The sequence below is a fragment of the Ixodes scapularis genome, unplaced genomic scaffold (genome assembly GCF_016920785.2).
Source record: "Ixodes scapularis isolate PalLabHiFi unplaced genomic scaffold, ASM1692078v2 PGA_scaffold8__174_contigs__length_109621045, whole genome shotgun sequence".
In the NCBI taxonomy this organism is placed as follows: domain Eukaryota; kingdom Metazoa; phylum Arthropoda; class Arachnida; order Ixodida; family Ixodidae; genus Ixodes; species Ixodes scapularis.
The window spans coordinates 21,324,329-21,350,833 of NW_024609883.1; the positions used below are offsets into that span (position 1 = coordinate 21,324,329).

The following is a 26,505-nucleotide window of genomic DNA, read 5'->3' on the forward strand; positions in this document are numbered from 1 at the left end:
TGGTGGTCGACGAAGAGGATAGGCTTGTTCTACACGGCACTCTGCCCTACGGTAGGGACGGACCTTCCTCCGTCAACGAGAATTACGAACTTCCATACACCCCATTTTGAAACCCACAACCCCACATAAATGACTCATTTCATTACAAAGAACAAGGAGTGCAAACATGCGAAGGTGTTGCCCTAGCATCAAAACAGCTGGCCGAAAAGCCTTCAGATCATATTGAAAACCCAATTAGATAGTGAAAACTGTTTTTTTTTAATGGCTCTGGCCCGGTTCTCAGGCTGCAGGGTCTCAAAAATGCTACCCTGGACCACCTAGAAATGTAACTGCTTAACTGGACACATAATCTATAAAAATAGACCAGAAAATGATTCCAGGCATGATCATCATACAATACAACTTTTTGAGCATCCCCGAAAGGGGGAGGGGACCGACAGTACCAACCACAGTAGCCAAACTTGGGCAGCGTTGCCAAAAAACTGCCGCGTTCCAAATCGATAGAACCCGAAACTAAAACGTTCCGACCAGAAAAGGAACTACCTATGAAGCACTTTGTACGTAGTGGCGCAGAATAGCACAGAAAAATATGTCCGAAACAGGAGGGTGCAGCAGCTCACCGGCATCGGAACACTGTTGGTCTACAACAAAACCTGCAGGAGGGAGCCAACAGCACAAACATGCATGTGATGTGCCGTTGAGCCAGTGTGTACACATACTGGCTATCACTTTTTTGGGGAGATAACCTAGGTTACTAAAATAAACTATCAGCATAGTACAAATTTAATTGAAACCGAAAGAACTATGCCAAAATTGTCAGTGTAATCGCATTACCCAAGATAACCAAGATCTGCATAGCTGAAAACAAAAGCATTGTGGCAGTTCAAACTGCCCCTTTTACAAGCAACAAACAGCAAAGCTACCGGTCTTGTCAAATATTTATTATTTACAACAGCTTGTTTCATTCATGCAAAAAGAGAAAACTAAATAAAAGCAAACAGCCACAATGAAACATGATTACAAATTCAGTCGACCGCGCTAAAAAAAGCCTAGAACAGTGCAATGGACCTTGTATCATGAGCAAAAGCAGCATGGCTTAGTTCATTATTGGACGCAGAACATCGAGTTTTAGCTGCTCTGAACCACAAAAAAACTTTAAAGAATGTTTACCTTGAAGACTGACCTACCATAGATCACTGCTATACCCTGTTTCACCTTATGATGTACCGCAGGAAAGGCTACAAGCGCGAGCTCCTTGCTCTGGGGCACATCTCGGCGACACAAGCTCTCGTGCACCAAGGGCAGCTGCCAACGCTATGAGCTCGCGCTTCTAGCTTTCGCTGCGGTACAACATAAGGTGAAACGAAGTATAGCTTGAGACATAGCTTCCTATATAGGGGGAGAGCCCGCATTACACCTGGAAAGTACCTCATCTATGTGCATTCGACTGTGGAGGATCAAACTCATTTTCTGAGTAAATGCTTTGGGACAGCGTTTGCACTTGTAAGCTTTTTCACCCGTGTGCGTTCGACTGTGGCTTGTCAGAGTGCTACTCTGAGCAAAGGCTTTGTGACATATCTCGCACTTAAAAGGTTTTTCACCTGTGTGAGTTCGCACGTGCTCAGTAAGGTGCGAAAGCCGAGCAAATGTTTTGGAGCACAGCTTACACCTGTGAGGTTTTTCACCCGTGTGTGTTCGATTGTGGCTGGTTAGACTGCTGTTCCGAGTAAAGGCTTTGGGGCATTGCTTGCATTTGAAAGGTTTCTCACCTGCATGCATTCGATTGTGGATGGTCAGACTGCTATTATAAGCAAATGCCTTCAAACAGTGCTTGCACTTATAAGGCTTTTCACCTGTGTGTATTCGATTGTGCTCAATAAAGTGGTACATCCGGGCAAATTCTTTGGGGCAAATCTTACACCAATAATGTTTTTCATTCGAGTGCATTAAAGTGTGAACGATGAGACTGCTATTATGAGCAAACGACTTCGAACATTGCTTGCACTTATAAGGTTTTTCACCTGTGTGTGTTCGGACATGCCCAGTAAGCTGTGCAAGTCGAGAAAATTCTTTAGGGCACATCTTACACTTGTAAGGATATTCACCCATGTGCATCCGATTGTGGATGATCAGACTGCTATTCCAAGCGAAGACTTTAGGGCATTGCTTGCACTTATAAGGTTTCTTGTTTGTGTGCCTTCGACTGTGATCAGTAAGGTGTGCAAGCCGAGCAAAGGCTTTGGGACACTGCTTACATTTATAAGGTTTTTCGCCTGTGTGTGTTTGAATGTGATCACTCAGAGTTGCTTTTCCAGCAAATGATTTGGTACACAGATCACACTTGTAAGGTTTTTCACCAGTGTGGGTTCGATTGTGAATAGTCAGACTGTTCTTCCAAGCAAAGGCTTTGGGGCATTGCTTGCACTTATAAGGTTTATTGCCTGTATGTGTTCGAATGTGGTCAGTAAGGTGTGCAAGCCGAGCAAAGGCTTTGGGGCATTTCTGGCATTTATAAAGCTTTTTGCCCGTGTGTGTCTGAATGTGGTCATTCAAACTAATTTTTCCAGCAAATGCTTTGGGACACAGCTCACACTGGTAAGGTTTTTCACCAGTGTGTGTTCGATTGTGAATGGTCAGACTGCTACTCCAAGCAAAAGCTTTGGCACATTGCTTGCACTTATAAGGTTTGTCGCCCGTGTGTATTCGAACGTGGTCGGAAAGGTGTGCAAGCCGAGCAAATGCTTTGGGGCACTGCTCACACTTGTAAGGTTTCTCACCTGTGAGCATTTGATTTTGGATAGTCGGGCTGCTACTCTGAATATGCAATTGAAAGTGGCACTGCAATTTTGATCTAGAGTCAAACAACATGTGACAGTGTTGGCACTTGAATTGTTCGCTACCATGAGAAACCAGGTGGGTAATGATTCCACACTGATCTGTGGTATCATAGGTGCAGAAACAGCATTTGAACAGGATGTCCTTGGTGGCTTTCAAAGGGCAGCTGGTGTTCCCCACAAGTGTGGCTCCATCACCTATAAAAGCAAAGACCTCACGTGTATTAGGGCAGACATGAAAAACCCAACGAAAATCAGTAACGTATCTTTCAAGTATATTCCACAAACTATAGATATTTTCACCCTCCGTAGCATGAGCACTGCCATCTCGGAATCATGTGAATTGGGTGCCATTCGGTTACTCCAACTCGTCACTCTACTCTCCCTCTGCACCTTGGCCGATGCGTTGTATTAGTATTTTTCGTTGCATTTCACCACATAATGGTCTTACTCCATAAAGTGTTGTCCGATACTTGTATTTATTAAATAATTGCAATACATCATTATCTGCACAACTTCTGCAGTTAGGGTGATAAGATAGGTCTAAGTCATTTTGGAGCAGCTCTTGGAGAAGTCGGAAGTCTATTTTGAAGCAGCAAAAAGAGCTTTCAGAGAATAAACACGCACTTCATTTTTATTCATATCCCTGTAAATATGTTAAGATTCATATGTTGGCCTGTCTAACTAAAAGGCAATGTCTACTTTGGTTTCTCATGTTTAACCTTTTGTTAGGACTGGATGCCCAGTAGGAGCAAATCTCTCAAACAAGGAACTAGCTATTTAGTTGCATGTAGATGTACCAGGCATGGAAACAAGAAGGTTACTGATGAAGGACATCACAAACTGCAGTTCATCTTTATTTTAGAACAAAATTTCACTAAAATTATGTTAGAATACAATAATTTTGGGCACCTAAATTTATGTTTCCTCCAAGTTTTAGAGGTCTGTTGTGTTTTGCTTATTTTAGATTTGTCAGGATTAAAGAATTTGGAGATTTGTCAGGCAACACACAAAGGAGCCAATGCAGGTTATTTTGCTATGTCATAATAATGACTATGTAACTTCGTCTGAAAAAGTAGCCATTACTTTTTTAACTATTTTAGTAAGTGCTATTCAGCAGATGTTTTCACAACTGCGCCGTTTGAGTAATGTTGAATGAAATGACACTGATTGCCAATAAAGTTGACATAGAAGAAATTTCAGAGGAAATATGAATGTTAAAGCCCAAGAGGTCTGTCAGGGTTGATTTTATACCTAGTTTTATTGATAAGGGCTGCACTGAACTATTTGCTCCTCTATATTAAAGGACCCATGAAACGAATTTAGGGCTGGAGTAAATCAATTTATACTGGGATTTTACTAATAGCACATCGTTCAGTGGGCCAAAAGAACAAGAGTAAAAAGTCAGAAGCCTGACTTTCGCTACGAAAATTTGCAAAACATAGCGGACTATTTCGTACCTCCTTCCCTTTGTAAACTCTCCACCTTTTCACTGTGATACATCCGCGGACCCCGCAGCGCGTTACCGGGCTCCTAGCCACCATAACCGGGCCCCCGCAGCGCGTCACCAGGCCCAAGCGCACGTCACACGACACCGGACCTCACTTAATCCCTTTACCCCTAAGCTGACATTGCGGTGGAAGCTACGCGCTTGCCGGACCAATCAGCCGCCTCCCTTTCATCGCCTGACCTCATTCTCTGCGGGTCGGTATGCGCGAGAGAGCGTGATCACGTGGAAAATGTGTGGCTGGCCCAACGAGCACGTAGCTTCCACAGCACTGTCAGCTTCGGGGTGAACGGGGTGGGGAAATCAACAAGTCGGAATTTTGAGCGACGGGCTAATCTTCTAGGGGGACAATGGCTGTGTCCGGCTACCCAAGCGAGATTCCGAGCAAGAGGGGTCTCCCCCCTTTCCGACTTCTTGAACTGTTTGGTACAATGCGCGATTTATGAGTTGAGGAGGAAAGCTAAACAGGAAAAAGTTGAAAAAGCGTTTCATGACTCCTTTAAAGCATGCTTTTAACCTTTTATTAAAAACGGGTGTTTCCGTCATGGAAAAAGTCAGTTCCAGCACCTGCACATAAATCCGGTGACACGTCTAAGGTAGAGAACTATCAACGTGTCTTTGTTATGCCCTGTGCGGATAACAGTTGGTTATCCGCATCCGAACCGCATTCGCTAACTTTTTATATTATTGTATCCGTATCCAATCTGCATCCGAATACTTTGTATTTGTATCCAAACCGCATCCGCAAAATGTGGAACCACATCCGACTCACAATCCAGGCATTCATTGTATATCATAACATCAAGCGTAAATGAAAAAAAAAAAAAGATACAAATAGCACTTTTAAGTTGTTTGCTTATCTTTTTACAAAGAAATTTTCGGGTCACCATTCAAAGGCGATGTCATTTTATCATTATCAGTTTCATTGTATTTATATTAAAAGCGATCAGCCGTCCCGAGACACTTACCTCGAAGGAAAAATTATCTCAGTTATGTGATTGTCCTAGGAGTCCACGACACTCTGCCCGGAGAAAGTCTTCCGCTCTTTCCCTGCCAACGTACTAGCTTTCGAGACGATTGATGCCCTGCATTCTTTACTTTTTTTATAGATAGCATTTTTGACGAGATGGAACGCACTAACTGAAGCGATCTTCCGTGAGAATCAGATCTTTCTTAGGATCCCTATCGTTTTTTCGAAACACGTTTTGTGGAAATACATTTCGTAGACAACTTTTCATGGACATACATTTCAAGGACACACGGTTCGTCGACGCTGTACGTTTCGTGGACACATGCCCCTGAGACGTTTTGTCGACAATGCATTTCTTCACTAAGCCGCTAAGAGCTAGCGCACGATTCACTAAGGCGCGCTTAACCAAACCATGCCCCCTCCCCCCTGTAATCAAGGCGAGACGCAAATAGTTTGTTACGAAAATAGCAGGGTTGTGTGTGACAAAACGTCTCAGGTTTTTCGATGAACTGCCCGGTGGCATTCAGTTAATGAACTGAATGCCACCAGGCAATAATTTAGATCCGGATCCGCGGATATCCGCATCCGCACTCCCTGACATCCGCATCCGATCCGCAGCTTGCCAAAATTTGTCCAATTTTTATCCGCATCTGCCAATTTACTGCGGATATCCGCAGATAATCCGCGAATATGCAGGGCTTTAGTTATGTGCTTTTTCAAAAGTTTTCGAGATAGTTATACATGCCAGTTTTTCTTTTTACTTGAGTCGTAAATTAGCCACTGTTGAGCATGGATCTATAAGGGGTCAATCTGTAGAAACGGAGCTGTTTTCTACTGGATTACACAGTACAGATAGTTATTATGCGGGGAAAAGTTGATATTGTTTATTTTGATTTGTCCAAAGCCTTCAACAAGGTAAATCATACAATGATATTGTATAAGCTCTCATAGGATGCATCTTCAACACTTTTAGAGTGGTTTAGTAGCTGGCTCTGTTCAGATAAGATCATGCACGTAAGTTCAAACATATTTTTTGTTTTTGTTCATATTTTTTTTTTATCTGGTACTCCTCAACATGTGTATGGAACGTAATCAGAAAAGATTTTGCAAAAAACATAATACTTAAAGAAACAAAAATATTAGTAAGCCAGAACAGCATATTAGATTTGTAAAGTTTTTGTTTATGACATGTTTCGTGACACCTACTCTGCAAACCACAAATATCAGAAATCTAAAATATTTTCCACTTATAATAAATCATAGGAACTATTGAGGGAAATATGTACAGCATTGTGGAGGTCGTATATTTTACATCAAATTGTGTAAACACGAGTTTTTTTACATTTTGACACTAGATTTCAGAGCTGCCATCTACAAAACTTGAATAGCTACAACATTAAAATACATGTCATATTCTTAATAAAACATTCTTTCGAATGATATATGAATCATTGCTTTATCTCAAAGCTTGACATTTTTTATGTCACTCCAAATTACAAAGTTAAATTTCAAGAGACAATTAAAAAAAACATTTTCGATTTTACCGAAATTTATAGTGATAGTTTTCCACCATAATCTTGAGTTTATTATTGAAAAAGATGGTGCATCATTTTGTTTCCTTCAAAGTTACAACGCTGCGAAGTGCATCTTCCATGCCAGCATTTTAGCCCAATGCCACAGATGATCCTTTGATTCCGTGCATTTCATGACTAGATATATTTTTTGTGGGGCACGTGAGTATCGGGCTCAAGTTCCAGCATGATAATAATTAAAACAATACCCACATTCCTCATACTTTTTATTAAAGGACACATGCAAAGGAAAAAAAAAATTTTTTTAGACAGCTTAGATGGAAAAAGGATGTCATAAAACGATTTTACAACGAAGAAACAAAATTTTTAGAGCTATATTTACGGCGCTATACGAATTTGTAGTTGGCGCTCGCGGGAGCCGCCGCTGATCACGTGGTAGGCCCGCGCGCCGCCGCGCTGCGTCGCCGCCGCACGCTGAGCGTTGTGCGAACGCCGCTTCAACGCGTTTCTCCACGCCGCCGTCGCCGCCGCCGCACAAGTTCGTCTGCTTCGGGGCGCCGTCGCCGTCGTCTGACCGGCGCACAGGTCTACCACGTCTGCTTGCGCTCTTTCAGGAGTTTCCTTTGGGCTCTAAAAGTTACTTATTCGTCTTGGTTTTTTGTTATACTTCAAACAAAGATGAATAAGTTACTTTTAGAGGCCATAGGAAGCTTCCAAAAGAGCGCAAGCACCACGTGATAAATAAAGACCAGTCACGTGATAAATACAGACCACTTTTCCGCGGTGCCCGCGGGCGCCAACTACAAATTCGTTTTGCGCCGTAAATATAGCTCTAAAAATTTTTTTCTTCGTTGTAAAATCGTTTTATGGCGTCCTTTTTCCATCTAAGCCGTTTAAAAAAAATGTTTTTTTCCTTTGCATGTGTCCTTTAATTTAACCAAAAACCACGTTTCGGCCTTTAAAATTACAAGTTCTTTGAGTTTTAGCTTAACTTTTTCCATAGAAGCGGGGCAAAAACATGTAATGCTACTACATTTTTTTATAGAAAGTAGTAAAAAAGTAAGCACAGTGGTGCAAATTGTATGCAAATATCTGCACCTATATTCGCAATGAAGTGGGAATGTTTGAGCCACTAAGCGTGTTACACTGCTATTCATGACTGCTGTAGGTCTGACTGACCAAGGTAAACCTGCAACCTCATTGGCAGACTTTCAGCAAGATGTCCGTTAAGATTAAAAAAAGCAAAGGCTGTTTGCACGATTTATCCACGGGGCGCAATGTCGTCAGGGCCGAGATGCGCTCCGATAGCAAACCGAAACTTAAAAACACGTTGAATTTGTGCGGGTTTTCAGAAAGCCGTAAAATGCTACCCGTGCCTTCCATCGTTCTGCAATACGTTGATTTAGTGTTTTTCGATGATGCTATGCAATTTTCTAATTGAAACCATGCCCTTAAACACAATATTAAAAAAGATAATTACCGTACTTACTCGCAGAATGAACGCACTTTTTTTTTCAAAAAAATCGATGCAAAGTTGGGGGGGGGCGTTCATTACGCGAAGTAAAACTTTTGCGTCGGGTATTTACTCGCTTTATGAAAGGACCTTTTATCCTGAAATATCCAAGTAACTTCTTCTCGCTTTGCGCGCGGCGCCCGACCCCGTAACCAAACTAATCTGTGCAAAAAAAAAAAAAAATCTTGTTTTTCTTGGTTTCTTGGGGGGGTTTTTTGCCGCCTTTGGCAAGCTGTTTTGTTTGCTTAGGCGTTGCTTAGGCGAGGGCTCTCCGCTTATCTTTCTTATCTCCTTGTGCGCGGCGCGCGACGCACGACCCCTGTAACCAAACTGCGCTGTGCAAAAAAAAAGAAGAAAAAAAGCTCCTCTTTTTTGTTTGTTTGTTTCTCAGTTCCGTGTTCTTTTTTTGCTGACTTTCGCAAGCTGTTTCGTTTGCTTAGAGGGCTTCTCCGCTCCTCTTTCTTACTTCCTTGCGCGCGGCGCGCGACCCCCCGTCACCAAACTGCGCTGTGCAAAAAAAAAAAAAAAAGAAGAAAAAAAAACCTCTGTTTTTGTTTTCTCTTAGTTCGGTGTGTGTTTTTTTTTTTTTTTTTGCTGCCTTTTGCAAGATGTTTCGTTCGCTTAGAGCGCTTCTCCGCTTCTCTTTCTTACCTCCTTGCGCGCGGCGGCGCGCGAACCCAAAGTCCAGACTGCGCTGTGCAAAAAAGAAAAGCTCCTCTCCATGTTTTTTTTTTTTTTCTTGCTTCCGTTGGATCTTTGCGATATTTTTTAACGCCTTTTGCAAGGCGTTTTGTTCGCCCATGCTGCCCATGCATTCACGACCTCGCTGCACCAGGATAGAAAAATGCGTTCATTTCGGGCGCGTGGGGGAGGCGGTCAAAACTTTGACGTCCGAGTTGGGGGTGCGTTTATTACGCGAGTGGAAAAAAAAGTCGAAATTTTGAGAGCCGACTTGGGGGGTGCGTTCATTACGCGAGTGCGTTCATTGTGCGAGTAAATACGGTACGCAAAAATAATTAACAATCTAATTATTCTGCACTTTAATAATTTTCCTAAACAGGCCCCTGGCCCAGGACCAAAACGACACAAGCCGCTTTTTGTTCCGACGCATAGTTTTCGCAATATCGAATTTGTTCACCTTTCGTGATATATATATATACTGTAAATATATACTTTCGTGATACTATATACTTTCGTGATATATATATATATTTATATATTGAGAACGAAGAGGGGAGAAGGTGATTATTGAATTTATTGCATTAAACTTAGGGAAAGGGAAAGGGAAAGAGAGCTAGCGAAAAATTGGGCCAGGAGCGGGGATTGAACCCGCAACCTTCGCCTGACCGGGGCGACGCCTTAACCGATTAGACCATCCTGGCCACTGGTTTCGGCGGACTCAATTTCTGACCAGCTCTCTGTGTACTGTTTAGTTTCGAATTCGCTTAACTGGGTAGACGACAACCGTTGCTGATTTAAGGCCCGCGCTATTTCCGACATGCGGCAGTGACGTGGCACGTCATCTCAGCTTGCAAATGTCGGAAAGGGCCCGTCTTCCAGGATATCTAGGGAATCACTCCTCCCCATAGGGACAGGCTGCACCGTATATATAATGGGATTGAGTGAAGATTGACAAGTGCAGCCGTAGTAATATTGAGAACGAAGAGGGGAGAAGGTGATTATTGAATTTATTGCATTAAACTTAGGGAAAGGGAAAGGGAAAGAGAGCTAGCGAAAAATTGGGCCAGGAGCGGGGATTGAACCCGCAACCTTCGCCTGACCGGGGCGACGCCTTAACCGATTAGACCATCCTGGCCACTGGTTTCGGCGGACTCAATTTCTGACCAGCTCTCTGTGTACTGTTTAGTTTCGAATTCGCTTAACTGGGTAGACGACAACCGTTGCTGATTTAAGGCCCGCGCTATTTCCGACATGCGGCAGTGACGTGGCACGTCATCTCAGCTTGCAAATGTCGGAAAGGGCCCGTCTTCCAGGATATCTAGGGAATCACTCCTCCCCATAGGGACAGGCTGCACCGTATATATAATGGGATTGAGTGAAGATTGACAAGTGCAGCCGTAGTAATATTGAGAACGAAGAGGGGAGAAGGTGATTATTGAATTTATTGCATTAAACTTAGGGAAAGGGAAAGGGAAAGAGAGCTAGCGAAAAATTGGGCCAGGAGCGGGGATTGAACCCGCAACCTTCGCCTGACCGGGGCGACGCCTTAACCGATTAGACCATCCTGGCCACTGGTTTCGGCGGACTCAATTTCTGACCAGCTCTCTGTGTACTGTTTAGTTTCGAATTCGCTTAACTGGGTAGACGACAACCGTTGCTGATTTAAGGCCCGCGCTATTTCCGACATGCGGCAGTGACGTGGCACGTCATCTCAGCTTGCAAATGTCGGAAAGGGCCCGTCTTCCAGGATATCTAGGGAATCACTCCTCCCCATAGGGACAGGCTGCACCTAGATATCCTGGAAGACGGGCCCTTTCCGACATTTGCAAGCTGAGATGACGTGCCACGTCACTGCCGCATGTCGGAAATAGCGCGGGCCTTAAATCAGCAACGGTTGTCGTCTACCCAGTTAAGCGAATTCGAAACTAAACAGTACACAGAGAGCTGGTCAGAAATTGAGTCCGCCGAAACCAGTGGCCAGGATGGTCTAATCGGTTAAGGCGTCGCCCCGGTCAGGCGAAGGTTGCGGGTTCAATCCCCGCTCCTGGCCCAATTTTTCGCTAGCTCTCTTTCCCTTTCCCTTTCCCTAAGTTTAATGCAATAAATTCAATAATCACCTTCTCCCCTCTTCGTTCTCAATATTACTACGGCTGCACTTGTCAATCTTCACTCAATCCCATTATATATACGGTGCAGCCTGTCCCTATGGGGAGGAGTGATTCCCTAGATATCCTGGAAGACGGGCCCTTTCCGACATTTGCAAGCTGAGATGACGTGCCACGTCACTGCCGCATGTCGGAAATAGCGCGGGCCTTAAATCAGCAACGGTTGTCGTCTACCCAGTTAAGCGAATTCGAAACTAAACAGTACACAGAGAGCTGGTCAGAAATTGAGTCCGCCGAAACCAGTGGCCAGGATGGTCTAATCGGTTAAGGCGTCGCCCCGGTCAGGCGAAGGTTGCGGGTTCAATCCCCGCTCCTGGCCCAATTTTTCGCTAGCTCTCTTTCCCTTTCCCTTTCCCTAAGTTTAATGCAATAAATTCAATAATCACCTTCTCCCCTCTTCGTTCTCAATATTACTACGGCTGCACTTGTCAATCTTCACTCAATCCCATTATATATACGGTGCAGCCTGTCCCTATGGGGAGGAGTGATTCCCTAGATATCCTGGAAGACGGGCCCTTTCCGACATTTGCAAGCTGAGATGACGTGCCACGTCACTGCCGCATGTCGGAAATAGCGCGGGCCTTAAATCAGCAACGGTTGTCGTCTACCCAGTTAAGCGAATTCGAAACTAAACAGTACACAGAGAGCTGGTCAGAAATTGAGTCCGCCGAAACCAGTGGCCAGGATGGTCTAATCGGTTAAGGCGTCGCCCCGGTCAGGCGAAGGTTGCGGGTTCAATCCCCGCTCCTGGCCCAATTTTTCGCTAGCTCTCTTTCCCTTTCCCTTTCCCTAAGTTTAATGCAATAAATTCAATAATCACCTTCTCCCCTCTTCGTTCTCAATATTACTACGGCTGCACTTGTCAATCTTCACTCAATCCCATTATATATACGGTGCAGCCTGTCCCTATGGGGAGGAGTGATTCCCTAGATATCCTGGAAGACGGGCCCTTTCCGACATTTGCAAGCTGAGATGACGTGCCACGTCACTGCCGCATGTCGGAAATAGCGCGGGCCTTAAATCAGCAACGGTTGTCGTCTACCCAGTTAAGCGAATTCGAAACTAAACAGTACACAGAGAGCTGGTCAGAAATTGAGTCCGCCGAAACCAGTGGCCAGGATGGTCTAATCGGTTAAGGCGTCGCCCCGGTCAGGCGAAGGTTGCGGGTTCAATCCCCGCTCCTGGCCCAATTTTTCGCTAGCTCTCTTTCCCTTTCCCTTTCCCTAAGTTTAATGCAATAAATTCAATAATCACCTTCTCCCCTCTTCGTTCTCAATATTACTACGGCTGCACTTGTCAATCTTCACTCAATCCCATTATATATTTATATATATATACTGTAAACGACTTAATTTTCACGAAATGGGCCAAAGCAGAAAATTTGAAATTATTCGCGGGTTCTAATTTTTGCGAATCGAGTGTAGCTTCCGTAGCGTTTTTTATGAATTGTAAGCGATTCGCAAAATTCGCGAAAATTAGGTCCTTGCGAAAATTTAGTCGTTTACAGTATATATATATATATATATATAGTGCTAGCAGCCCTTACCTTCACTAAACAGAGGGACTGCAAGCTGCTGTGTCCTGGCAACTTCATTTCCAAGGTCCTTTTTGCCACACTGCAGTGCAGCACTGGCAGCACCTGGAATTAAGTTTCACATGTATACACTTTGGTACACTAGCAAAGCCCTCTGTCAAAACAGCAGGTAAGAAAAGAGTTTGCATGGAAAGACAAATGACTTCCAAAGTAATGAAGACTGTAATGCCAAGCACTGCTTGTATTCACAGGAACACCGTGAATACAAACAGTCCGTTTTTCGATACATGGGAGGCGTTAATATAAGCAGTATCGCCCAATACTTGGACCTTGCTACTGACTCTACAAGCCTCCAGCATTTCCCAGGTGGTGCCACCCCTTCTTTCTTGCTAGTGCCATCTCTCGCCATTCATTTGAACCATTTTGGGCAATTCGGGGGCATACACATTCAGGCGGCACGTAGGTCTCCAACATTTGTACAAGGTCTTTGAAAAACCGCAACGCTAAATGCAACTCGCAAGTTCCGGAAATCTAACCAGGTGTGTCTGAATATCATTAAAATAAGAGCAGGTTTCAGGCAACCGGTTTCGGAACTCCGATACAGTTGACGTGATCAATCCGCAGCATGATAGCTGCCAGTAATCGGTCTTCGCTTCCATGACAAGAGTGAGTTCGCTCAAAAAGAGAAGCTCAAGAGGCTTGAAATACAAGTGAAATTAACTGCAACAATGTACTTTGGAAGCATAATGTAAACCAGAGGTCTCAAGCTCATTCGAACATGAAGGCCAAATAGCCCCCCCCCCCCCCCAATAAGATTGATGGCCAACAATGTAGGGCCGAGGCGAAGAAGAGGAGTGCACATGTTTTGGAGAAAAAGATGTAGCAATGATTTTTCCCATAGCAAAGCAGCCGAGTGGTTCTGAGACACACCAGAGATTTCCTAAATAAAAGAACTCATGCTCTCTGCTTTTATTTATTTTTTTGTGAACTTTTAGGTTTGCTTTTGACATCTTCAGCTTCCACTCGCTCATGACTGTTGGGCCTGTACCAGATATTATAAGCTGATTTAAAATGGCACTACCCCACCAATGTGCTGGCACTTTTAATCAGTTTGGCAGTTTCTCCTGCTGCGTGGGAGCTTGTGCGGCCGAGGAGCCATCCTCGAGCAAAGAGCTCACGTTCATAGCCTCTACTCCATTCCAGTTTAAAAGCGAGTGAAGAGGAAGCTGCACGCATGTTGCCTTGAACGACATGTGCATGGAAGAAATGTTCAAACTGAAAAGCTAACACTTGTAACTTTTAATACACTCGCGCTCCAGGTGAAGCATATTATAGTAGTGGGATTGACGGACAGGAGATTAACTTGAGAAACAGCTGGAAAGTTAAAATGAAGATGACACAATGGTCAATGAAAAAAAGAGTACTGCACATATGTGAGCACATAAGAGCAGAGCCACGTTTTCGACAAAAATTATTCAACAACGCAAGACCATTGTGACGCATGCAGCGCTCGAGACATGGGAACGGGGGCCTGCAGTCAGGAGATGCTTGCGGGCAACCTACCAGCAAGTCGTGGGCCGCATGTGACCTGCGGACCGCGTGTTTGAGACCAATGATGTAAATGAATGCTGGGGAAGCTCACATCAGAAAAAAGAACTAATTAAAACCTTTACCAACCAGAGAGCCTACTTATATGCTTATAAATGTACTTTTAACCACCGACGCAACAACTGCCACAAAAAATGACTGTCGACGGCAAAAGACACATCACTATGTAAGCAAAAAATTTACCTAGGACCCACAAGTAGGGAATGTAAGTCGCAAGCAAGCTTGAATAAAGGCAACATCGTTCAAAATCTCAAGTACAAAATAAAAGGCCGCGACTATTTCAACGTCTACCATCAAAATAATTTTACCGTTATTTTGACATCCGTGACAGCACTTTCTGAAAAAGTGAAAAACATTTTTCAAAAAATTTTGATGTTTCCCATGAAAATATTGACTTTACTGTTTTGACGTCTCCTGTCAAACTTGACACCACAAAGTGACCAGAGTTTTGGCTCGGGAGCTTCGCACTAAAAGTGATCGAAAGTGGCGATTAAAAAATTTTCGCCTTGCTTGCAGTCGGCATTGCACATTTTTCCGACAAGCGTCACGGAATCAACTGCAGTTTCCCTAACCTGATTTTTTTCAGTGATCGAGAATCCAAGAAAATTTCAGAATACAACTCGGCTATCAGGCCGCATGTGACATTTGCTCAGTAGTTCTGCTAAATTCCACGGAATGCACAATTTATTTCACATTATTTATAACAGATGGAAGGTGTCGTGTCTTGACGGGGCAACAGGCACAGTAGACCGGAGGACCATGGCCCGAGGTTTATTCCATGGAGCATGGAACTAGAACGAACCTCTCGGGCTATCAAAACTGACACGACGATAAAGAAGAAGAGCGAAGGAACTAAAGCACCGCCACTATAGTCCCAGTAGCGCGCGCTTGGCGGTAACTACACAACACTCCTCCCCCTTTAATTACGTAGCAGTGCCAACGGCAGTATTATACAAAAGTTAGGAGCTAGCTTGGTATCTGTCAGGCGGACGCCGTTCTCTCGATTGGTAGCGTCCTTAAGAAGTACTGTATTTACTCGCAGAATGAACGCACTTTTTTTCCCGAAAAATCGATGCAAAGTTAGGGGGGCCGTTCATTACGCGAAGTAAAATTTTTTCGTCGGTATTTACTCGCATAATGAACGGACTTTTTATCATGAAAAATCGACGTAACTTCTTATCTCTTTGCGCGCGGCGCGGGTCCCATAACCAAACTGGGATGTGCAAAAAAAAAAAGAAAAAAAAAGCTCCTCTTGTTTTGTTTTTTTTAGCTCCTTGGGTTTTTTTGTTTTTGCCGCCTGTTTTTCGCAAGCTGTTTCGTTTGCTTAGGCGAGGGCTTTCCCGGTCATCTTTCTTATCTCCTTGCGCGCGGCGCCCAACGCGCGACGCCCCCCCCCCCCCCCCCCTCCGTAACCAAACTGCGCTGCAAAAATAAAAAAAAAGGAAACGCTCCTCTTTGTTTTTGTTCTTTTTCTCTTTATTCTATAATTTTTTTTTTTTTTTTGCAGTTTTTCGCAGGTTGTTTTGTTTGCTTAGAGGGCTTCTCCGCTTCTCTTTCTTACCTCCTTGCGCGCGGCGCGCGACTCCAAAGTCCAAACTGCGCTGTGAAGAAAAAAAAAAAAAGAAGCTCTTTGTTTTTTCTCTTAGTTCCTGGTTATTTTTTTTTTTTCTTCTTGCCGCCTTTCGCAAGCTGTTTCGTTTGCTTAGAGGGCTTCTCCGCTTCTCTCACCTCCTCGCGCGCGGCACGCGACCCCGAAATCCACACTGCGCTGTGCAGAAAAAAAAAAAAAAAAGCTCTTCATGTTTCTTTTTTCTTGCTTCCGTTGGCTCTTTTCGAATTTTTTTTAACGCCTTTTGCGAGGCGTTTTGTTCGCCCATGCTGCCCTTTCATTCGTGACCTCGCTGCACCAGGATAGAAAAGTGCGTTCATTTCGCGCGCGTGGGGGGAGGGGGTCAAAATTTTGACGTCGGAGTTGGGGGTGCGTTTATTACGCGGGTGAAAAAAAAAGTCGAATTTTTGTGAGCCGACTTGGGGGGTGCGTTCATTACGCGAGTGCGTTCATTGTGCGAGTAAATACGGTAGATCGGCCTGTAGGAGGTACAGGATCCCGTTGCGCGATGGTGTGAGGCTGCTGTGGCCCAGGGTCTTGTACCGTGGTCGGGACACTTGGCTTGCCTGGTGAAAAGACCAGGAACCCCCCAGCGTCGTCGGTGTCCAAAGGTACCGGCGTTGCCGTTGGCCGTGTTTGGCTCAAAAGTTGATCGAGGTGCCGACGCCAGATGAACTTGCCTCGAGGCGTGGTAACCTGGACTTGGTAAGATACTGGACCAGTCCTCTTGAGGACAATACCACGTAGCCACCTCGGCGAACTCTGTAATTTCGCACTAGGACATTGTCATCAGGGCAGATTTCTTCTCTGCTTGTCCTCCGTTGCTTACTTTGTATAAATTGCTTGTGGATCACTTTCCCCCCTACCGTAGGCTTGATTACATCCAACCTGGAACGCAATCTTCTGCCCATCAACAAGTTTCCTGGCGTCTCTCCTATTGTTGAATGTGGAGTACTCCGGTACGTCAGAAAAAAGTGTTGCAATGCTTCTTCCAGAGACTCACCAGCGGATGACTTGCGTAGTGCAGACTTCAGTGTCTGCACAAACCGTTCTGCCAGGCCGTTTGTGCTCGGGTGGTATGGGGCGCTCACGACGTGTCTGACCCCGTTGTTCCTCATGAACACCTTGAATTCCTCGGACACCAGCTGCGGCCCTTTGTCTGAAACGATTGTTTCCGGAATTCTGAACCTGCAGAAAAGTTCACGTAGGCACGTAGGCACAGTGCGCTCGGTCGTAGTGCTCTGCATGGTGAACACCTCTGGCCACTTTGAGTGCGCGTCCACCACGACTAGGAACATGGTTCCGCGGAACAAGCCTGCAAAGTCCAGGTGTAGTTGTCTCCACGGAGCTGTCGGCCATGCCCAGGGGTAAGGAGGCGCTTTGCATGGATCAATATGCTGTTGCTGGCATGCTTGGCAGCTTCGTACCTTTCTTTCAAGGTCTGAGACAATAGATGGCCACCAAACATAGCTGCGAGCCAGCTCCTTACTTCGCACGATGCCGGGATGGCCTTGATGCAGTTCGTCGAGTACGGGTTCCTGCAGCTGGGACGGAACAACAACCCTCATGCCGTACATTAGGCACCCTTGATGAACACTCATCTGCAAGCGTCTGTCAAAGAACGGTCTGAGTTGTTGTTCTTGCACGTGCGTCGGCCAACCCATGCTTGTGTATTCAAGTACTTGACAAAGTAACGGGTCGCGCCACGTAGCTCGTGCAATCTCCTTAGAGGACACCGGCATTGACTCTAGGCGCAGTGCATAGAAGGACTCTTCGCCCTTGCAACTATCGTCTTTCCCACTTTCGAGAGGGAACCTTGAGCAAAAATCGGCCTCTGCATTGTCACTGGATCTCTTGTACACCAACGAGTACTTGTACGCTGACAAGGTAACAGCCCAGCGCTGCAAACGTGCTGCCGCAATAGACGGAATGCCTGTCTTTGGGCCCAAAACAGTCTGCAGCGGTTTGTGATCCGTGACGAGAGTGAAAACTCGGCCGTAGATGTATAAGTGGAACTTTTTGATCCCAAAAATAATGGCTAGTGCCTCCTTTTCAAGTTGGCTGTACTTCTTTTCAGCTTCGGTCAGTGTGCAAGATGCATACGCCACAGGACGAGTGCTTCCATCTTCAGTCACATGAGACAGAACAGCGCCTATGCAATACTGGGATGCGTCGGACGCAACTTGCAATGGCTTACTTGGGTCGTAGTGTGCCAGAATCGATGGTGTTGCTAGCGCCGTCTTGATTTCCTCGAACGCTGCTTGACACGCTTTGTCCCAACACCAGCGCTGGTCTTGACGCAGCAGCCTGTAGAGCGGGCTCGCCAGGGTGGATAGTCGTGGAACAAACTTCCCGTAGTAATTTACCATACCCAGGAATGACTGGAGCTGCTGCTTGCTTGAGGGTGCAGCAACCTTCAGCAGAGCCTCGATCTTCTCTGGCGTCGTGCTGACACCTGCAGCACTGATCACGTGGCCCAGATAACGCAGCTCCTTTTGGAAAAACGCGCATTTTTCCTTCTTCACACGAACTCCACGCTCCGACAACCGCTTTAGGACTGCTTCCAAATTGGCCAAATGCTCTTCCGGCGTCCTGCCGGTGATGAGGACGTCATCCAAGTAGCAACTGACGCCTTTCAGATCTTTCAGCCTTGTGTCCATGATTCTCTGAAAAATGGCTGGTGCCGAGGAGACTCCGAACGGTAACCTGTTTACGGCAAACAGTCCTTTTTTGTGTATTTAAAGTTAGGTACTTGCTCGACGTTTCAGCCATCACCACCTGGTGATAATTCCTGGCCTCCTGAAAGCACTGTGAACAAGTCGTCGACTCTCGGGAGCGGACACTGGTCAGTGTCAAGGCAAAGATTCACGGTGGTCTTGTAGTCGCTGCGCAACCTTATTCCACCGTCCTTCTTCACTACTGGCACAACCGGCGTCGCATAATCACTCGTTGTGGCTGGTGTTATGGCGCCCATGTCTTGCATCTTCTTTAGTTCAGCCTCGACAGCAGGCTGTAGGGCAAACGGCACGTTTCTTGCCTTGAGGAATTTCGGTATGTGACCTTCTTTTAGCGTCAGCTCTGCCCTTTCTTCAGCAATAGTTCCCAGGTCTTTATTGAACAGATTTTGGTACTTGTCCAGAAGCACACTAAGCTTAGTGCGTTGTTCGGAAAGCGCCAAAACATCTGACCTGGCAATGCTGTTGATCCCGAAGATTCAGTTCCAATCCAATCGGATCGCTTGCAGCCACTGCCGGCCGAGCAGAGGTGGTCCCTTTTCACTTGTGATGTAGAGGGGAAGCTCGGTCCTCTGCTGTTTGTACTGCACGTCGACGTGAGCAACCCCGACGGGCTGAACGATGTCTCCCTTGAACGTGCGCAGCTTGAGCGTCATCGGCATGATCTTTGTTGAAGGAGATATCTGACGAAACTGTTGCAGTGACATGACAGAAACAGTTGCTCCTGTGTCCAGTTCCATTTCCAAGGCAACTTCCTGCACGTTTATTGTGAGTTTTATTGATTCCATACCAGACGTGGTCACTTCCTTCATGCCAACTGGGTCTTGAACAGGAACCAGTTTCTTCATCGTCTTACGTGGCGTCCACTTCGATTTCTTTTCTTTGTCAGCATGACACACTCTTTAGACATGCCCCTTCTTTTTACACTTGAAACAGATATCCGCAATGTGCGGGCATACCCGGCTTCCATGTTTCGCTGAGCCGCAGCGATAGCAGTCTCGCTGCATCACGTTCGCCTCCACGACGGCCTTCACCTTGTGTACGTCCGAAACTCTAGGTTCTGATGCATGTGTTTCAGCGACGTTCTTTTTTGCTGCTTCCATGGCTAGCGCTTTTTCGACGGCTCTCTGGAAAGTTAGCTTGTTGTCCTCTGAAAACAACACACGCTGAATGTCCTCTCTGCGTTAACCGTAGACGAAACGGTCCCTCAAGGACTGGTCAAGTGCGGCTTCGAAGTTGCAGGTTTGCGCCAATTTGCATAATTCTGCAACAAAGGCTGCTACAGATTCGTTCTCGAGCTGCATTCTTCTGTGAAACTTTGCGCGCTCGCTGATTACCGATGGCTTCGGTGCCAGGTGATCCCCCAAAAGCTTCTTTAGCTCATCAAACCTTTTTCTTGCTGGCAACTCCGGTGCGGTCAATGACTTCAGAAGACTGTACGCTTTCGTGCCTATGAGACTCAAAAATGTGTGTACCTTGTCGTCCTTGGCGATTCGGTTGACCAGGAGAAACGACGTGAGTCGTTCCTCGTACGACGGCCAGTCGCTCATCGAGTCGTCGAAGGGCTCGATGTGTCCCAGTCAGCCAAAGTCTTGCGGCACTTGACCCGTCGCTGCCGGATCCCCCGTTGCCATGTCGGCTTCCGCGTAGCAGTTCAGCGAAGCCTCCTCTTCGCCAAGTTGTCGTGTCTTGACGGGGCAACACACAGTAGACCGGAGGACCATGGCCCGAGGTTTATTCTATGGAGCTTGGAACTAGAACGAATGTCTCGTGCTATCAAAACTGACACGACGATAAAGAAGAAGAGCGAAGGAACTAAAGCGTTGCCACTATAGTCCCAGTAGAGCGCGCTTGGCGGTAACTACACAACAGAAGGAGTGCTGAATCTCTTAAAAAATCAAGTCGTGAAGATTGCAGTCGATTGCACGACACTTGGTGTCGGAGAACGCGTGCTGAACCGCAACGCACACTTAGTGATGCGATTAGCCTAAGCCATTTTGGAGCACCTTTCGGAGCAGCCAAAACAATGCTTTGGAGCAGCAAAAGTGGGCTTTGAAGCAGCCAAAACAGTGTTTTGAAGTAGCAAAAGTAACTTTTGAAGCAGCTAGAACAGTGTTTCGGAGCAGCAAAACTGGCTTTTGGAGCAGATATTCTTAGAAAAATAAAAATATATGTTTGTTTCAAGTGCTGGACAAACGAAGGACACTTTGCTCGCTGCAATAAACAAATTATAGCCATGTTAGACCACCTGGGAGTCTTTCAACATGTAACTGAAATGCCTATGACATGACACATTTTGCAATGCTTCAGTTAAATGATATGTATATATGTATCCGCAAGGTAAATAAGAATCAACCTCAACATATTACAACTTATTTGAAAATGACCAGCTTAGCAGTAAATAGCACAGCATTAGGTTGGCTAGTTCTATAATAAATGGAAGCAGCCTCCAACTGATGAAACACTTAATTACTGCAGTGCCATAGGCGTAGACTTTGGGGGGCATTGGGGCTCGTGCCCCCTGGTGAGATCCTGGGGGGGCAGAGCCCCCCCCAGGCCCGGGCCATGATCCTTACCGAGACGCTGTTTACGTGCCATGTAACTTTACGTGCCATGTAACGAGCTTCTAGTAGTGGCATGTAAACAAAATAACGCCCACGTTGCCTTTATTGACAAAATACATGGGAAATGGAATCCCAGCGTGCTTTCGTTAGCTTCAATCTCCAGTTCTGGCGAAAAGGTAACGCACAGCACCCCCCCCCCCCCCCGGCGAACTTCTCAGCCTGCCCCCCCCCCCTTGGGAAAATGGAAAGTCTACGCCGCTGTGCAGTGCAATGCGAAACTGTCGTGCAAGCGGAGACGGCTGTTCGATCTAGACCATGCCACTTCGCTCCGTCGCCAACTGGTTCCCTAAATTGTATGCCAAATGTAACTGTCCAGCATACGACAAAAAACAGTCCAGCAGCACATGCTTGCCACGCCGGCAGGCAAGGTACAAGCTAAACACACAGAAGAAAAAAAACACAAAAAACTGAGCTCATCGGTGCAAGACATCGCGAGTCAGGGTGAAAAAGTTCTTGGAGCACTTTGTGCAACGACTAAATTTGAGACAAACAAGTGCACTGTGCAGGTTCAGCGTGCAGACATTGCGTTCTTTCCTTTAGCTCACTTCTCTTCACCAACCTTCTTTCGCGGCAGATTTTTCACGTACCAGGGTCCCTCTCGAAAGAAAGCCTACCGAGAGAAACCTAGGTAATCAATACTTCGACACAGCAGTGTTTGAGCTAGAGACATTTTTGTAGTAGCGTATTAAACAAGAACCGGAATGTTGATGAACATGCGGCGGTCCTTACGTTTCATTTTAGAAAGCGCCATATCTGCAGCGACGTCGGGACGGCAACACCCGACGTCCCGCGAGCACGATGACTTGGAGGGACCAAGTATAGTTTTCCCACGGCCGTGGCTTTCAGGAGCGAGTGCTTCAGCTCGCAAAGTAACTCCCGCCGCGCAAACATGTGGTTTCGTTTCACAGCGTGACGGCATGGCTGGTACCCAGCCAGCACGCTAGAGTCACTAATAAGCTTCGCTTTCAGAGTATCGCGTTCCTTTTCTTTGGCATTTTGCCGACAATACAGTTGCTCTATCCAACAATATTCTGGTTCGCCGCGGCATCATTGGACAGCAGCAGTCACGCGAGTCGCTATCATCATCATCGCGTTTTCTCAACACCACCATCTTGGGTCCAGCGGTCCTCTGTCTGTTGCGGTTTACCGTTTACTGCACGCGCACGCTGAAGTCCATCGCTCAGCGCGCTCGTTTTCCGTGTTAAACCAAGGTATGAACTACATGACCTTGATTCACTGTCGCAGCTGCGACTGCGGCAGCTGGCACAGGCGACGACTACAGCTCGGTTTGGCTCGGCTAGAGTCGCTCCTCAATCTGCGCATGAACCCAAGATGGCGGCACCTGACACGCTTCAGACGCATAGTTTCGGAGTTATAGTACCCTGAAAGCGTAGCTTTATTTAGTGACTCTACAGCACACTAGCGTCGGAGCGTCCGCAAATGCCCACATGTATCGTTAAATTTTTTTAAAAAGATGCGAGACAATGCAAGAGACGGCAAAAAAAAACACGCGAGACCTGATGAATGATTAATGCGGGGTACTTTGCGTCGGGCAGCCACTTGCGTCACCTAGCTTACGCGTGCTCAATGACGGTACTCAGTTCAGTTTCGGTTTTAAAAGGAGACCAAACTTGGTCCTTTGGCGCAGGTTTGGCGCAAATTACCCATATTAGAGATTTTTAGAATAGCTAAAGACACTTGCGTCAGCACTACGCACAACGCATGCAAGCTGTCGACGTAACGTAACGGAGCGCGTTGAACACGCACTTTTAGTATAGCGGAAGGCAAACACATACGTAAATACTTGCAGCGCCATCTAGATGTGCTCCTGCGAACTGCTTCAAACGATCCAAGGCGGATATTAGGTCAAGAAAATCCAACACCGCGAATCTCCTCGCTTTGCTACGAAGTGCGTGAATCTCTTTCCAGTTGCCTGTTGTGAACGTGTTTTGTCTTTTTTTTTTAGGACTGTGCGACCAGCAGTTCGATCTATGGTTTGCTCCAGTGTGTTGTGGGATCCCTACTATCTTATGTTGGCCTCGTCATTTGCTTGGAAATATGCAAGCAATAGGTCACACCGCTCGCGTATCGATCGCATGGTAAACACCTTTCTGGGTTCAACGGCGCCGCCAACGTTCTTGGCTATCGACACCCAACTTTGTGGGCGCTCGAAAGGGTTCGTCACATTGATTTCTTTGAGGAGGTTGTGGGGTCGCCTGTCAAAGCCGCCCGATCAGGCCGAGTACACTCGCTCCGAGGAAGTCACACGGGGAAGTGCTATCATTGGGAAAATGTTTAATCTGTACTCAAGTTCAGAGTCCGATGAAGAGGAGGGCCAAGCCTGTCTAGTGGTTCGGGTCTTCTGTTGGAGGCCTTGCTTGGCACCGGCTCTTTCATCTGTCTCCGGCTCCGAACTCCGCATGTCCTCGCCCGCCACGAGCCTCACCCTTTTTGCCTTCTTTGTCTTTCTTCCACAAGGTTGAGGTCATCTTCAATGGTGAAGCGAACCTATACAACGCGCATAGCACTTCCACTGGTTTGCCTAACCACCGCCATTTTTCAAACTGAAGTAGTCTGGCGCCTGCCCGTGCGCGACGAGAGCTGGCACGCAGGGGACCGCTATGTACGCCCGCAAAAATCAACAGCGAGCGTATGTACGCATATCTCGCTGCAGTATGTACGTATGGCTCATGCACAGTGTGGAGTATGCAGAGTTAACACTAACGTAGGGGGCTTGCGTTTGCTCCTATACGTAATACTAAAACTCTCTATTATGGCAAAATGTAACAGGGTTAGCCCCTTGGCACAGTTTGGCACAATTGGTGCAGCAGTCGCATTACTGAACACTGCAACGTAATGATGCTTTGTTCGGTGCCTTGGAAGCTTTGTTCATCAGCGCCAGTCAAGAGACATCAAGGAGGCCACGCTCGTATTCGCAACACTTCCTTCATTATCCCCGATCGTTCAGTAGCCGTCCAAGACTAGTCATGCACGAGCAATAATAAAACCTAAACGATACGACGAGCCCACAAACCAGACACAGAGCGAGACCAGCGAGACTTTGCAACTGTCCCGAGACGCACCCGCAGAGATCTGGGGTTGGAGGTACAAAAATCTTTCAAAACTCTGAGCTAGGGTGACCAGACGTCCCGTTTTGGCCAGGACAATCCCGTTTTTGAGGTGCGCTTTTGCCGTCCCGTCTTTTTGTCCCAATAAAAAAAGTCATGTCCCGTTTTATCAGGAGTGCATAGTTTCAAAATGGGCACCAAGCGAGTTGAAGCAAACCGAAACTATGCTTTCTCGTTACAAGTATATTTTACAAAAATAACCGTAGGTACTTTAAAATATGAGTTAAGCTATACGCACGAGCCCGTGCACCTCGACCGGAAATGGTTACAAGTTTCAGTTTGCAATAAAGAAAAAAAAAAAAAAGAAGCAGCATAGCTTAGGAAAGGTGCCTGCTTCATACGCAGCGGACCCAGGTTCGATCCACAGAGAGTGCTTAGTTTTTTCGTTTTTTAGTAGATTTTTTTAGTGCATTTGGCAATATTTTTTATTCTTTTCATACAATCAGCACTAAAAAAAAAGACGAATGTTGTCGACGCAATTTTGCTGAACTAAATGTTATGGGACTCCTTCTCCGGACGCTTGGGTTAACTTGGGTTGCCGGCTGGACGGCGCGAGGCGGCGTGTACACTGGGGCCAAGTGGGTTAATAGTTTCATAATGAAATGAGCAGCCGCATACTGTCGCCGAGAAGCGTCGTGAACGTAGGCGGGGGATATTTACCCAGAGAGTAAAATTTAGTGTAATTTGGTGACGTTTTGAAATAACAGCAGCTATTGCATTAAATCTTTTTCCCAATCTCAATCTTTACTACAGCCCCCCCCCGGCCCCCCCGGGCTGGGATGTCCCGTTTTGTACCTTGAGGAAGACGGTCACCCTACTGAGCGGTGTGGTGTAAGCAGTTGCATTCATTACGTGCAGACAAAAGATGAAGGGATATTCAGCTCGCATTTGTTGTGAGTTCAAAATTTTACCAAAGATTGCCTGCTGAAAAGACTTCAGAAAGCACAGCGTTGCTCTCGGGCAACGTCACTCACCCGCCGAATGTGACATTTCTAGTGCCGAGTAGGACACCGCAACACGCAACACGCCGAGTAGACACACAACAGAAAGATATGTGACTTCGGCAATGCAACACCGAGAACAAACAAAATAAGATCTAAACAGCCACCAGTGACATTGACGGGAGACGTCGGAATGATAAAGCCATCATTTTGACAAGGGACGAAAAAGATATTTTGAACACTATTTTTGTTTTACAGAAGTGATGTCGTAGACGTCAAAGTAATTTCGAAGTTATTCTGAAGGTGAACGTCAAAATAGTCACTGCCTCAAAAAAAAAAAAAAAGAACAGAGAAAATATAGCGAGGGTGCAGGCAAGCTGGTGAATATTAACCATGTTTAACTAACCCGAGACTGGAGTAGAAAGGAAAACATCAAAAAAGAAAAAAAGTCATGCTCTCTGCCTCTTTTATTTTTTTTCTTGTGAACTTTTAGGTTTGCTTGTGACATCTTCCCCTTCAACTTGCTTACGACTGTTGGGCCCGTACCAGATGTTACAAGCTGATTTAAAATGGCACTGCCTCACCAATGTGCTGGCCTTTATTTTATCAGCGCTGTCTGAGAGGTGTACATCTAACAACTTTTATCAGCTGTCTGTATCATGACAAAGAAATGCACAGCACTATCACCTGTCCACTGAGGCAGACACAAAAGATTGGCGGAAAAAGAATGCGTATCATAATCGAGAGGTCAAAAAAAGTCAAACTGGACGAGTAGTGTTTGTACAGCATAAAGTCCGTCTGCCAGGATGGGGCAACACTGGTTTACACTGTAGATGAGCAATTTTGCCAATGCAGTATGACTGCTAACCTGGGGTCGTTAACGTGCTCACGCAGTAGTGATACACGACTGCATGCCGGTACGATGCTCATCCAGATCGAAACGGGCAGGTGTGGGGCTCGAACCCAGGATCCCTGGGTTCTGCAGTGCGAGCTTTTGTTCGCCTTTTCGCTCGAGTAAGAGAGAGGTACGAAACCATACGTCTCACCCACCAAAGGCACCACCGATTTTTTTTGTTTTTTTCTGGAGACAGGTCGCAACTTCACACTTCTGCGACATCATCAGG

The 26,505-nt window shown here is 46.1% G+C and overlaps 1 protein-coding gene across 1 annotated transcript in view; it reads right to left on the reverse strand.

The window, feature by feature from the left end:
• Nucleotides 1-1,389: 1,389 nt before the first annotated feature.
• LOC120843951 (zinc finger protein 260) overlaps nt 1,390-26,505 on the reverse strand; it is a 28,918-nt gene continuing 3,802 nt past the window's right edge. Inside the window, exons 2-3 of the mRNA XM_040215473.3 lie at nt 12,749-12,841; nt 1,390-3,032 (exon numbers count right to left, since the gene is read on the reverse strand). Coding sequence (XP_040071407.1) covers nt 1,390-3,032; nt 12,749-12,841 — 1,736 coding nt within the window. The remainder of the gene's footprint in view (nt 3,033-12,748; nt 12,842-26,505) is intronic.